This window comes from Cryptotermes secundus, unplaced genomic scaffold (genome assembly GCF_002891405.2).
Source record: "Cryptotermes secundus unplaced genomic scaffold, Csec_1.0 scaffold130, whole genome shotgun sequence".
In the NCBI taxonomy this organism is placed as follows: domain Eukaryota; kingdom Metazoa; phylum Arthropoda; class Insecta; order Blattodea; family Kalotermitidae; genus Cryptotermes; species Cryptotermes secundus.
The window spans coordinates 513,061-525,307 of NW_019731216.1; the positions used below are offsets into that span (position 1 = coordinate 513,061).

At 39.0% G+C, this 12,247-nt stretch overlaps 1 protein-coding gene across 10 annotated transcripts in view; it reads right to left on the reverse strand.

Annotated features, from left to right (window-relative positions):
• The window catches only part of LOC111866405, a 37,692-nt gene extending 25,579 nt beyond the window's left edge, over positions 1-12,113 (reverse strand). For 2 of the 10 annotated variants that reach the window (XM_023855321.2, XM_023855319.2), the window contains exons 1-2: positions 8,530-8,839; positions 4,524-7,395 (exon numbers count right to left, since the gene is read on the reverse strand). In XM_023855321.2, coding sequence (XP_023711089.1) covers positions 4,524-6,252 — 1,729 coding nt within the window. In that variant the 5' untranslated portion in view covers positions 6,253-7,395; positions 8,530-8,839. The other 8 variants (XM_023855323.2, XM_023855327.2, XM_033752238.1 and 5 more) reach the window with 8 other exon arrangements.
• Between the last annotated feature and the right edge of the window lie 134 nt (positions 12,114-12,247).

Below are 12,247 nucleotides of genomic sequence, written 5' to 3' on the forward strand. Positions count from 1 at the left end.
CTTATTCCTTAATTCCTTAATTATTTATTCCTTAATTCAACCCTGGTCTCAGTTGAATGATTGGTTTGTCCAAAGCAAAGGGTTGCCAAGGAGCCACCATACCCATACTTAACATACCATGTGGCAAGGGTCAATGTATATTAAATGGATCTGTATGTGCACTGTCATGTTCAAAACACAGCCTGATGTGCCACCATGTGCTGTGTAACATGTGAAAAAGCATCTACGGTGTAGCTCTGTCCAACTCATCACTGTCACTGTTGTGACAGAAGCGCACAGCCATTAGCCCCTTTATAAGGTCCCACAGAGTTGTATGGTGTGGTAATATCAGGACTGAGTGCTGATAAGGACAATTGTGTAGATGTTGGTGAGCCATGGTCAATCCAGGAGCCCAGATAATGCCTGTTCAAAATATCATGCAGAGTGAGGACAAAATGTGCAGGTCCTCAACCATGCTCACCATGAGCCCTGTCTCTAAGCTGTGGCACTAACTACACCATTAACATTTCAGAATTAAGTGTGTTCATATGCCCATCGAAGAAATAGGTGCAAATCAAACAATCTGCAGTCATACCTGCTCACAACACATGCAGTGTGTTATGTTCCAATTCCAATGTGAAATGAGAATTCTCTTTAGCACAAAACATAATATTTCTGTAGTGGTACTGCTGGAATTGGTATATTTCTCCCAAGTCTAGCAATGTCACTTTCATGGTGATGCTTTGTTAAATAGTTCACATAAAGTTGCCATCACTTGAGCCATTGTTTGGCCTGTGTGTGGTCTCTCTTGCACCCACATGCTTACTATTAGTCATTCTTCAACTAAATAACGGTTTGCATTGGACACACTCACAATACAACTCCCTAACTATGTCTTGCAAGCACATGCAACTGAGTGTTGATGAACACCACTTTTTGAGTTTCACAGTGTACAACTGCACACATAGGAATCAGGATAGCTCAGCTGGTACAGTGACAGGCTACAGGCTGGGTTGGATGACCTGGGTTCAATTCCCAGCAGTGCAAGATTTTTCTCTTCTCCACAGCATCTAGACTGGCTCTGGGGCCTACCCAGCACCCTATCCAATGGATACTGGAGGCACTTTCCCCAGGAGTATAGTGACAGGGGCATGAAGCTAACCACTCACATCCTTCTAGTGCCAAGGTCAAGAAAGGTTCAGCTATGCTCCACTCCCCCATATGTCTTCTGACATAGTGCTTAACTAATTAAGCACAGGGACAACTTTACTTTTACTATGACACACAAGGTAAGCTAGGAGTATGGTGATTTCCTGGCCACCCTGCACATCTTCCAAAACTCACAGGGGATGCTGCATATGTCCAGTGCTTTCAGGCCTACATCATCCTTCACAAAATAAGACTCTGGCAACTTTCCTTGATGGAATCCCTCCTGCCTTGATACTAGGCTTGGACAGCACCCCACTGATGCAGATGGTGTTTTGGCTGAAGCACAGGAAGGCTAATGATGTGAGGTTCTCTCTAGGCAGTGTGATATGCTGCTGAGGCAGGTCGAGAGCACAATGATTTTCTTTGGTACTATAACTGTTGTCATAAAATATTCTAGAGTGCATTCAGTTCAGTACAGAAATTCCCCTAGTCATAGATAGCTTCAGTCTTGTGTGCCAAGGTAGACAGTACAGATTGGACCTAGCATTCAGTGATTAATGTGAGTCACATTTCTGTATATTACATGAACTAAAGAGCCATGTGGTCTGTAAATGATGTCCAGGAATTGGAGGTGGGCATCTGTCTTTCTCAGACTCCATGGTTAACTAAATGCTGTATACTGTCCAGGTAATCCAAGAAATCTTTGGCTCTTTCAAATCTACATCATGAATGTGTCATTAAAGTAAATGACCCTGCAGTGGGCTTGTAAGAAGTTCCACTGATGGTTCCAACCTTTAAGTCCTCAATAAAAAAAGAAACTGGCTGTCCCCTGGAGAAAATGGTAACTCCTTCCAATTATTCACAGAACTAGAAGGTGAAACAGAAATACAGGGCTGTCAGGACACCGTGGAAGTGAATGACATTGTTTTAATAGAAATATCTGCAAGCGAGGAAACAGCGTGAGCAGGCGGCTGCAGACAACAGCCTACCCTGAAGATGGAGGCAATATGTTCATCTGAAACAATGGGTCACACAAGATCTACACAGCAACATAACCCAGATGGCATTCTTCAAATAATAATAGCGTTTATATTTCTTGTGCACTCATTAAATATATTTCAGTTTCTAATTGAGTACTGGCCCCATATTTTGGGGCATCCTGTAACTAATATTTAAAATTCAGCATTGTGCAGAATATTTCTAGAATGATCTCTTCAGCAACTTACTCCCATGATGTTATATTACTGTATCGTAGCATCCTGTTGCATATCATTTTATTTTTTCCTAGTTACTAGCCACCTTACATGCAACTTACTTTTTGAAACATCTACAAGTTTTGAAAAGCAAGCTGTATGTAAAACATGTAAGATTTGAGGCTTTCACGGCAGTGACTATGAAGAAAGCAGTCTTCTGTATGTAAAACAGTTAATAATTAGCTAGGAATAAATTACTCCCACAAGCTGTGAGATATAGTCATTTGGTGGGGATTTAGAACACATGCTGATGGTATGAATAAATTTATATCTTCCATTCATCTTGAAGAGCCGTAAAACAGCCAGGTGACTGAAACTTCTTCTTAACCTTTCTCCCAAGAACGATTTGACATTCCTCCTAACTAATCATAAAGAACACGTGAGATTTTGTATCATCACCATTCAGAATTTCCAGTATATCTAGTCTCTTAGAAGTTCTGTGCCATGTTTATGGAATAAAAATTTTTATCAGCTACATCTTGAAAAAGATAAGCAAAAAATTCAAATTTCTTCACAACCATCTGGACTTAGGCTCAAATAATTTGGATATTTCTTTTTTATGTTCATTATTTCCATATATTCAAGTCTTCAACGCAGTCTGATGTTCTCCTACATCAATCAGAACAGGACATATCTCAAAACTAATGGCCACAGACTGCAACTACGTAGCAATGATGTAGACTCACGTGTGCCTGTTACAACATTCTTCCATCACTACTGATATTGTGTCACGTTGTGTATCTCTGGTACAGAGCCCCCTTCCCCCAACTAAAATACGTATTTTACAGAATCTGCAAATATAACATAGTAATGGCATAATTAAAATGAAAGTAAATTTGGGAAGAGACTAATTCTTGTCAAGAACCTGACAAAAACAACAGAAAGACTATCATAGTAAAGAAAAAAAAGTAAAGCTATCCCTGTAACAGGCCGTGAGGGCCCATAGGGCTGTGAGACGTTGAGGGTCCCACATTATCTAGACAATCGGCTCAAAGATGGCAGTAAGGTTGTCAGCCTTACACGCCAGCAAAACTTTACTCCCCAGGAAAAGTATTTAATTAATTCCTGGTACTCATTTCTGTTAGAGGCTGAGTCAACCCCAGGGCCATAGTGCAGCTGGAAGGATTAGGTCAATTGAAAAAATCCAGTGACCTCATCGGGACTTGAACCCACGACCTTCCAGCTTGTAGCATAGCCCCTCAGACTATCATAGTGCAGGAGAAAAATGAACTGTCAAGAACACTACAACCCATGCAGTTCTGTTGAAATCCCACAGGCCTACATGTTCCACCCAAGTAACCTCATTAAAAGACAAGTTTCTATTTTTGAAATCTGCTAACAATGTAACAACTATTCCTAGGTGCTCATTCGTTATTTATCAATAATTTATGATCTATGGTGGCATACCTTAGGTTTAATTAATGAAACACAACATCACAAATATGTAGGGCGAGTGTAGGTATAGCTCAAGCATTTTTAGCCTCAGCACTAGATGGACATGAGTGGTCAGCTTCATGCCCCTGCTGCTTCACCCCTGGAGAAGCAGCACCCAATACCTCCCATTGTACAGGAGGATGGGTGAGCCTCAGAGCCAGTCTGGATGTTCTGGGGAAAAGAAAAACCTCTTGTCCCTACTGAGAATTCTGTCCCAACTCCTTGGTCTTCTAGCAGGTTACCTTGTCACTATACCAACAGAGCAACCCAAGCTCCTGAGTGTTTAGCATAACTAAAAAGAATTAACAACATGGGAACTGACATAATGAAAGGCAGAAACAGGGAAATCCTGCCTAATGCAACTTTGCTTATTGTACATTCCAGACAAGCTCAGGCCTCAAAAATTTGTTTCTTTGTAGGTCTGGTGGCTGGTCAGAATATAAGCAGTGCATCAGCTAATGTATCAGGCATGTGCAACATAACACAACAATAATCTTAAAACATACGAGTATCTAGAAATACAGCTCTTTTTTTTTTAAAAAACCTGCGAGCAAACTATCTCACTATAATTTATTTCTAGATGTCTTCAGTGTTGAAGCAACTGGCAAGCATCAGCTTCACCCCAAGATGAGCAGAGACACTGAAGAGCAAATATTCAGAAGTTGCACGTGCCTGATTTAATACGACACTTCCAAATGCTGTTCTTACCGCTTACTACTATTCTTGGTACATCATCAGTTGGGTCAGCTTGCTCTCCGCACTTCAAGTTTTCTTGAAGCAATGACTCTGCTGCATTGCTTTTGCTAAGTTGCTGAGCATTCTCATAAATTCCATTAAGTATGTTTGATGGTACCTCATGACAGATGTGCTTAGCAAAATCAGACTGACTGCAAAAAATTGTAACACCACAGTTGGAACAGGTACAAGTGACTGGATTCTTTCCTTCTGCCATTAGTTTACTAACTTGAGTTCTGTGTTTCTTGCTGCATTTATGCAGGTTCCATGTCTCCTCTAATTCAGTTTCAGTATCACACAGAGTACAGTGGAATAAACAGGATTTTCCTTGAAGTAGGGAACCACTGTGATCTGAACCATCCTTCTCTCTAGGCACCAAAGCTTTCACAAGTGCCTCTTGTGCATTATTTGAAGCTTTACATATTTCAGATTGAGATCCTTCTGAAGTAAAAGACTCATCCTTCACTCTCGGTCTGTTTTCTGCTAAGTTTTCAGTTTGTGTGACTATGGGACTGGGAAAATTTTCCTCTACCAAACTGTTTGCTTGTTTCATGTGAGATGGATGCTCTGACGTCAGACGTCTGACAATAGTGGTCATGTGAGTTTTGCCACGAATATGATCCGTCACATTCTGAACAGTAGCAGGGATCCTGACACAACAAGAGGTACAGTAAAGTGTTGTGCTATTATCAATTTTAAAGTATGCCTGATGTGCACGGTCCAATTTATGTATCTCCTGCCACAAGTAATCTGAAATTTTTGCCAGTTTTTCATTCATCTCTATATTTTCTGGTGCCCTTATTTTTTCCTGATGCGGTGTATCCATAACATGCGCCAGAACATCATGAACTGATAATAACACTTTACAGGGCTCACAATGGAACGTATCTCCAGAAGTATGCCAGATATTGGACCACCTTCCATTTTCAGCTCGGCAGATCTCTTCCCAAATATCATACATATCGTGTTGCACCCATTTCTGTGAAGTATTTGTATATTTCTTCTTTGTTTTGTCTAGTTTTTTCAACTTCTGTTGATGACTACTTGCCCCTACATGAGAAACAACACCATTGGTATCCATACTTTTGGAACACAGCCCACACCAGAATTTGTTATGTGAGAGCATGCATATATTGTTTGTTTGTCCACCCTCAAGTTCTCTAACTGTCTTCCACAAAGGTTCAATGTTAACTGCTGCTATTGCTAAATTTTCTGTATGTTGTTTTCCTACAATATGTTGTTCCACAGAGTCAGAATTCAGTAAAGTTACATCACACAATTCACACCAAAGCAAACTGTTGCCCAGACTCCATATGTTCTTGTATTCAGTTCTTTCATACTGCTGTTTCCTTCCCCTTTGACCTGCACAGGTTTCCCGCTGCACCTGAAACAATGCATCTGACACCTCCACCTGCCTTTGTACATCTGCTCTGGAGTCTGTGTTAAGTTTCTTCACACCCACCTGCATAGCAGTAGGAACAACTGAACTTACTGTGCACTGGGGTTTACCCTGAACCTTCACTTTTTGATGACCCACTTCTACATTACTCTGCCTTGTTATTGGTTGTTCACTGTCCTTCATCTGTGCTTTCCTATTTCTATGGCCTTTGGGATGTTCTTTAACACTGCTGGTGCTAGGTAAATCTTTGCTGCAAAGCCAACTGCTCTCCCTGCTGGACTTGCCCATATGTACATGGTCCATTACACTGTGACTTGATTTTGAAGACTGAACTTTGCTTACTTTACAACAAACTTCTTTGTGGCCTCGCCAAGTCCGCTGTTACTGTTTTCATACTTCAAATTTTCCCTTTTTAATGCTTTTTCTTGTGAAGCTGTTTATTAATGACTATCCACTTGATTTTGAAGATCAATTGATAAATCCCAGACATCAGAGTTCTATCTTCACAAAAAGAACACACATTATATATTTTAAGAGGCCCTGACTCTCAGCATCCTGTTTTTCATATAGCAAGAGGTGTGAGTCCACTTTTACATATAGACTAAATAGCCTGCTTGATGTCAGTTTAAAAACAGAAGATTCAGTACGACATATTCCTTCCCCTTGTAGCACTGTCTCCTGTTTGAATTACTTCCACACTTCCTATTTTGGAAATATAAGCATTTGCTCTAAGAACTTCAAAAGCAGATTACATGAAAATTATGCAATCCAGTCATATTTTGGATACAATCGTTACTGATTTAATACTAGAAGTACTGATATATAAAACTACTGGTTCTGTCATATATTCAGGTCACGCAACTGGTCAAACTTTGCATAAGTGTTCTAATTGCTTAATGCCAAATCATTCTGAAGGATTAGCCTATTAAAATTCCAACAGATTTAACACACAACAGCAACTGCCATCCACATAACATTCAACCACCACAGTTTTATGGTAAAGATATGTCTTTTGTAATTGCTTATCTGAAGTGTCTTCACTGTACTATTTTTTGTTTATATAATTTAATTTCTCACTGCCAAACTATAAACTTCTAATTTCCTCTCCCTGTTGGAATTTCTTAAGTTTTTCACAATTAAAGCAGGATTTTTTGTTAAAATACAGCACAAAACAAGTTTTTATAGAGCATTCCCACACATTTTCTTATTCTCCATACAAATCTGAATCATAACATTCTGCACTATGGAACAAATAATCAACATTACACAGTCATCACTAATCATCTGAAATATTGCTTCCGTGTTGAAAAACTGAATAACTTATGTATCACACTTGTCTTATATAACAGAAAAGCACATGAAAGTTCTTCAACTTTTTTGTTTCTCCTTTTCTTTCACCCTCACTTGCTGTAGTAAACTAACGGTTGAGTTTGCACAGCAGGGTACCTACAAACAAAAACACACGGTATATTTATTTAACTTACAGCATAATCTTGATTTTCCATGCTAAGGGAGCGGAAGATAAACGAATAAATGAAAAACATGGATGTCAGGTGTTGAGTGTGACTGGGATACCATAGCAATTGTTAAATATAGAAATTCGGAATGTAGACACAGTGTCTCTAGAACCGCATGCCCTATGGATACTTATTCAATTATCTCAAACACCATAGGGTTCCTGGTGAAAAAAATACTGGACACTAACACGATTCGTTTTCCCCCACAGTGTTTAAGTTTTGCGAAGTAATAATTGCTGCTGAAATGAATGAAACTGCTGAATCAGTCTTCATATAAAGTGGTCGTTAATACTATCTGATCTAAAGGAAAACTGAAATCGTCTTATTACTTCTTCCACATAATAATTCCAAATTGTATTTACTTCTAAGCTGGTGCGCTTTTCTCGCACAGAAGGGCGGACATAGGCTCACCATATTACATGGCGCTCCGCAGGATTGCAAACACTCCTTCAAAGACTCTAGGATCACCAGCAAAAAGGAAAATACGTGTTAGGATAATAGGGAAAATGCTCTGTATGAAAATGAATATAAATGACGAGATGCCAATGTCAGCAGAACTAGGCAGTCACACAAACACTTAACGTTTAATGTTCTAAAATCATCTTACTCCTACAGCTCCAGATTCGTTTAACAAACTTGCATAACCCAGACTCCTAGCACTTTCAGAAATAAGACGAAAATATCTCCAAAGGTTATTTATACTTGTTCAGTTACTAGCTTCTCATGTTCTTGAAACTGACCAATTTCTCGGGGAAATTTGGCAATCCACTTATAAAACAATGTCAGGGTAGAAAACCAAAGTAACACTTCTGGAAACTACTTTTATCAACATGTATTCTTTACATAGTGCCTCGAATTTACTTGAAAATTTATACAAAACCTATATCATTATTAGACTTCCAGACAACAAAGCAAACATCATTTTGATCTATAAATATAATATTTATACTTCGTTCAGTCAATAAGGCTCCAAATTACCTTTGTGAAATACCCCGAAAATCCTTAAAAAAAGTCAGTGTAGTTTACCAATTCCTATAACTTTACAACAGAAAAATGCACTTACCTAGCTTCCAACCATAGATAAATACGGAAACTTGCAAATCGTACTCCACACAACTTCCGAACTACTACTGCCGTCCACTGCCTGCCTAACCTAACTAAGTTGCTAAGCTGCCTACTGGTCGCTACTGCAGTTTCCTACGGCCCCTACCCTCCTACAGCGCCGTACAGCGCCTACGGTCGCTACGGTCTCCTCATTACTCCTATCCTCCTATCGATCCTATCTGTGTTGACAATGCCTAGGAACCGCAGGGAATGGAACGAATAGGAAATATACGTGCATTATTGCCGATCACTGCCAACACGTCCTTTTGTAATTGGCTGAAAACCAGATGATTTTCATTCGGCTTTTTCAAGTTCTGTACTTCTATCAGTAAAATGAGCGTAAATTGCGCAAGAATAACTGCGTGGCGCACAGCCAGGTTTGAAAAGCTCATAGCTACCAGTTGGTCAAGTTATTAAATCCCCAGTCTTTCATCAAACCCAAAGGGCCACTACTTCATTCCACATCAGTTGTGTCCAGGCTGCAACATGCTTCATTTAATGCAAAGGTAAAGTTGTCCCTATGTTTAATTAATTAAGCACCATGCCATGTAGAAGTAACGGGAGGTAGAGGTACAGCTGCACCATTCTTGACCGCGGCACTAGATGTAAGCTTTACCCCCCAGCTACTTTGTTCCCAAGGAAAGAGCTCCTGGTACCCATTGGCTAGAAGGCTGGGTGGTCCCAAGAGCCCACGTAGAGAAGAGAAAAATCTCTTACCCCTGCTGTGAATTAAACCCTGGCTGTCCAGCATGTAGCCTGTCACTATTTCAAGCTATCATGGCTCTCCAGTTAGGGTTTAGTATTATTCACACTTCTACCCCGATTTCCCCAGAGGTCCCTGTCCTTAAGCTTTTCTGTTATCTGTATTATATTTCTCACTGTTGCAGAATAATGTCTGTAGATTACAGGTTACATTATTACCAGAATCTAAATCCTGTTTAGTTTATATTTTTTTATATACAATCCTCCTGTTTCTCATATGATGACCCATTGCAGGTATGGGAACAACCTTCTAGATGAAAGCAGAACCTTCTAACCTATGACAAGAATCACCAACTCATTAATGGTCTAACATTCATGTTCGCCATGTGTGCTACATATCATGCAAGGCTCGCCCTTCTTGACTTATTTTGTGAAAGTGACAAATTACAAGACTTCTCATTAAGTCATTTTTGCCAACCTCTTATTTCCTCTCTCTTTGGCAGTGGCTGTTTGTGCTTCATTTTTCTGGTGGGCACTACTGGAGGCGGTTTAAGAGTCTTTGAGGCTCCAGGGCACTGAAAATGTAGTGGGTGTGATGTACAGCACAACTGCTACTCACATACAAAGCTTTTAAAACTATCAGGTCTACCAGAACTTCAGGTTTTAAAAACTTATAGTAAAGGGTTTGGGTAATGGTATATCAAGGCAGGTTTATACTGGGCAAATAATTCAGTCACAAACTTATGTTTAAGCCATTTAAAATATTTTTACTGGCTACCCAACGGCATTTGGGACAAAAGAAAGAAAAAAAACTTTTTAATACTTCTGGATTTTATTATTAATATTTGTTGTATTTCTTTTTTTTCTATAATTCTGACTTTTCCAGAAATCCATAGGATGAGCAGATGCCTCGTTTTATGGTCACCATACATGCTTCTTCCTTCATGTAATGCTGCATTGAGAATTAAACTGTTCCTGTTTGTAAAATATCCGCACTTGCAACTCGTACAGAACAAAATTCATACACTTGCCTGTAATATTATAAACCTACCATTACTCATAGTATTATAAGCTTTTTGGATTTTGTTCATCACCTGTTATTTTGGGAGCTGCATCTGGTCTCATCTTCAGGCGAGGGGTACCTACTCGGTTTAGTCAGTATAGTCCATTAAAAGGTGCTAATTCCAGTCACTGGTCATTTGACAGATCCACTCCCAAAACAGTGTATTATATTTTATAATATCAGATAACTTACAAAGTCCAGAAGGCTTGCAATACTAAATCTAGGAACTTGTTTACACATTATCTGGCTAGATGTATGTCCCAGTATCGAGATATGTCCCAGTGGCACTCCACCGGAAGCCTGCACTACATCCTGGAGTGCTTTTCACCAGGTCACCCCCAGGTGGTAGAATCTCAGGTGCTGGCAGGTGGTTCATCCAGAGTGGTGCTGATAATGGGCCAGATTTCTCATTTGTGGATGTGATGTGCTATGTGAGAAAAGTTCGTTCATAATATGCAGTGAATTTCCACAATAAGTCTGTGAATATGACTTGTCTTTCTGTGAGAATTAAACAAAGCAAACAGAAAAACAGGTACCACGACACAATGCCATTCCATTATCTGAAACAGCTGTTTTCATTTGTCAAATTTAAAGCCAGTGTCCTTTAATAGCACATGCATAGTTATCCTCTTGAAATTAGGAAGTTGGATCATTATTTATAGCACAAAAAATTTTGTCAGTTGTATGAATTTCATCGCTTAAGTAACAGCAGCTCTGATAAACTCATCATTGTCATTTACTTGTCTTGAACTTGAGTTGAGCAGTAACATAAAACTTGCATTTGGGAGGTATCTCATTTTAATCTCAGCCACTAACTCACTATCCTCACTATTCTTACTCAGAGTTCCATGGACTTTCTCAGTTCCTGTAGACAACTGTTTTCTGTTGTTGATGCATCAGCACATCACCCTACCATGTCCCAATAAATGCTGCACAACTATAAAACCAAGAAACTTTATCTCTGTTTTTAATGATTTATTCATGCGAATATTTTCATTAGGCTCCATTGTTATATGAAGTATAGCAGCTATCAAGGGCTGTACTATATGTTGAGTGGGCAATGTTTTAAAACCATATTTACAGTGACAAAATATTAAATGAAATGCCTGCCTCTAAACCACCATTTTATCCTTCAATTTATGGACATTCATCTTGCCATGTAACACTCTTAGTCAAAGAAAGTTGTGGTGGAATTTTCTTGAGGTTGGTTACAATAATATATATATGTGTGTGTGTGTGTGTGTGTGTGCGCGCGTGTGTGAGAGAGAGATTCATTTTAATGTGTTTGCCTGTTCGTTTCTCATTCTTTTTGAACCATTAAAAATAACAGACAACAAACTTCCATAAAACATATTCATATATGTTGATACAGTTCCAGTGCATCTGCATTACTTGAATTAAAGACATTTTGATTATCACATACACTAAGACATGGCTACTCACACAGTGATTTCTGTGGGTATCACTGTTTTCTCTGTCTTTCTTTGGTATCCACTTCCACATGTTAGTTTGAAGGCTGTGAACGTTATCACGTGTATCTACACAGTGCAGAAGAATAGACTATACCTGTCTGTTGCCATCAACCTTGAACAAGAAATAAGATAAACAACTGCAAGATTATAATACCAGATTATAAAGATAAAACTTGGAGAGAGAGTGATAAAACACTGCTGGTTTAAATGTACTGAGACAGCTTTGTAAAGCTAGAACTTACTGGGTCCATGCATTCAAACATTAACAGGATCAACTGACCTTGTACTTTTCTCTTATTAATTTTTGGGGAGTAAATTATTGTAAGTATTGTATTATATTGTATTTTATTTTCATCCGTTTTGCTACATAGTAACATTTGGACATGTCATTCAGTAATATAAGTTAACAAAATAAATCTACATAGTTACAAGCATACTAC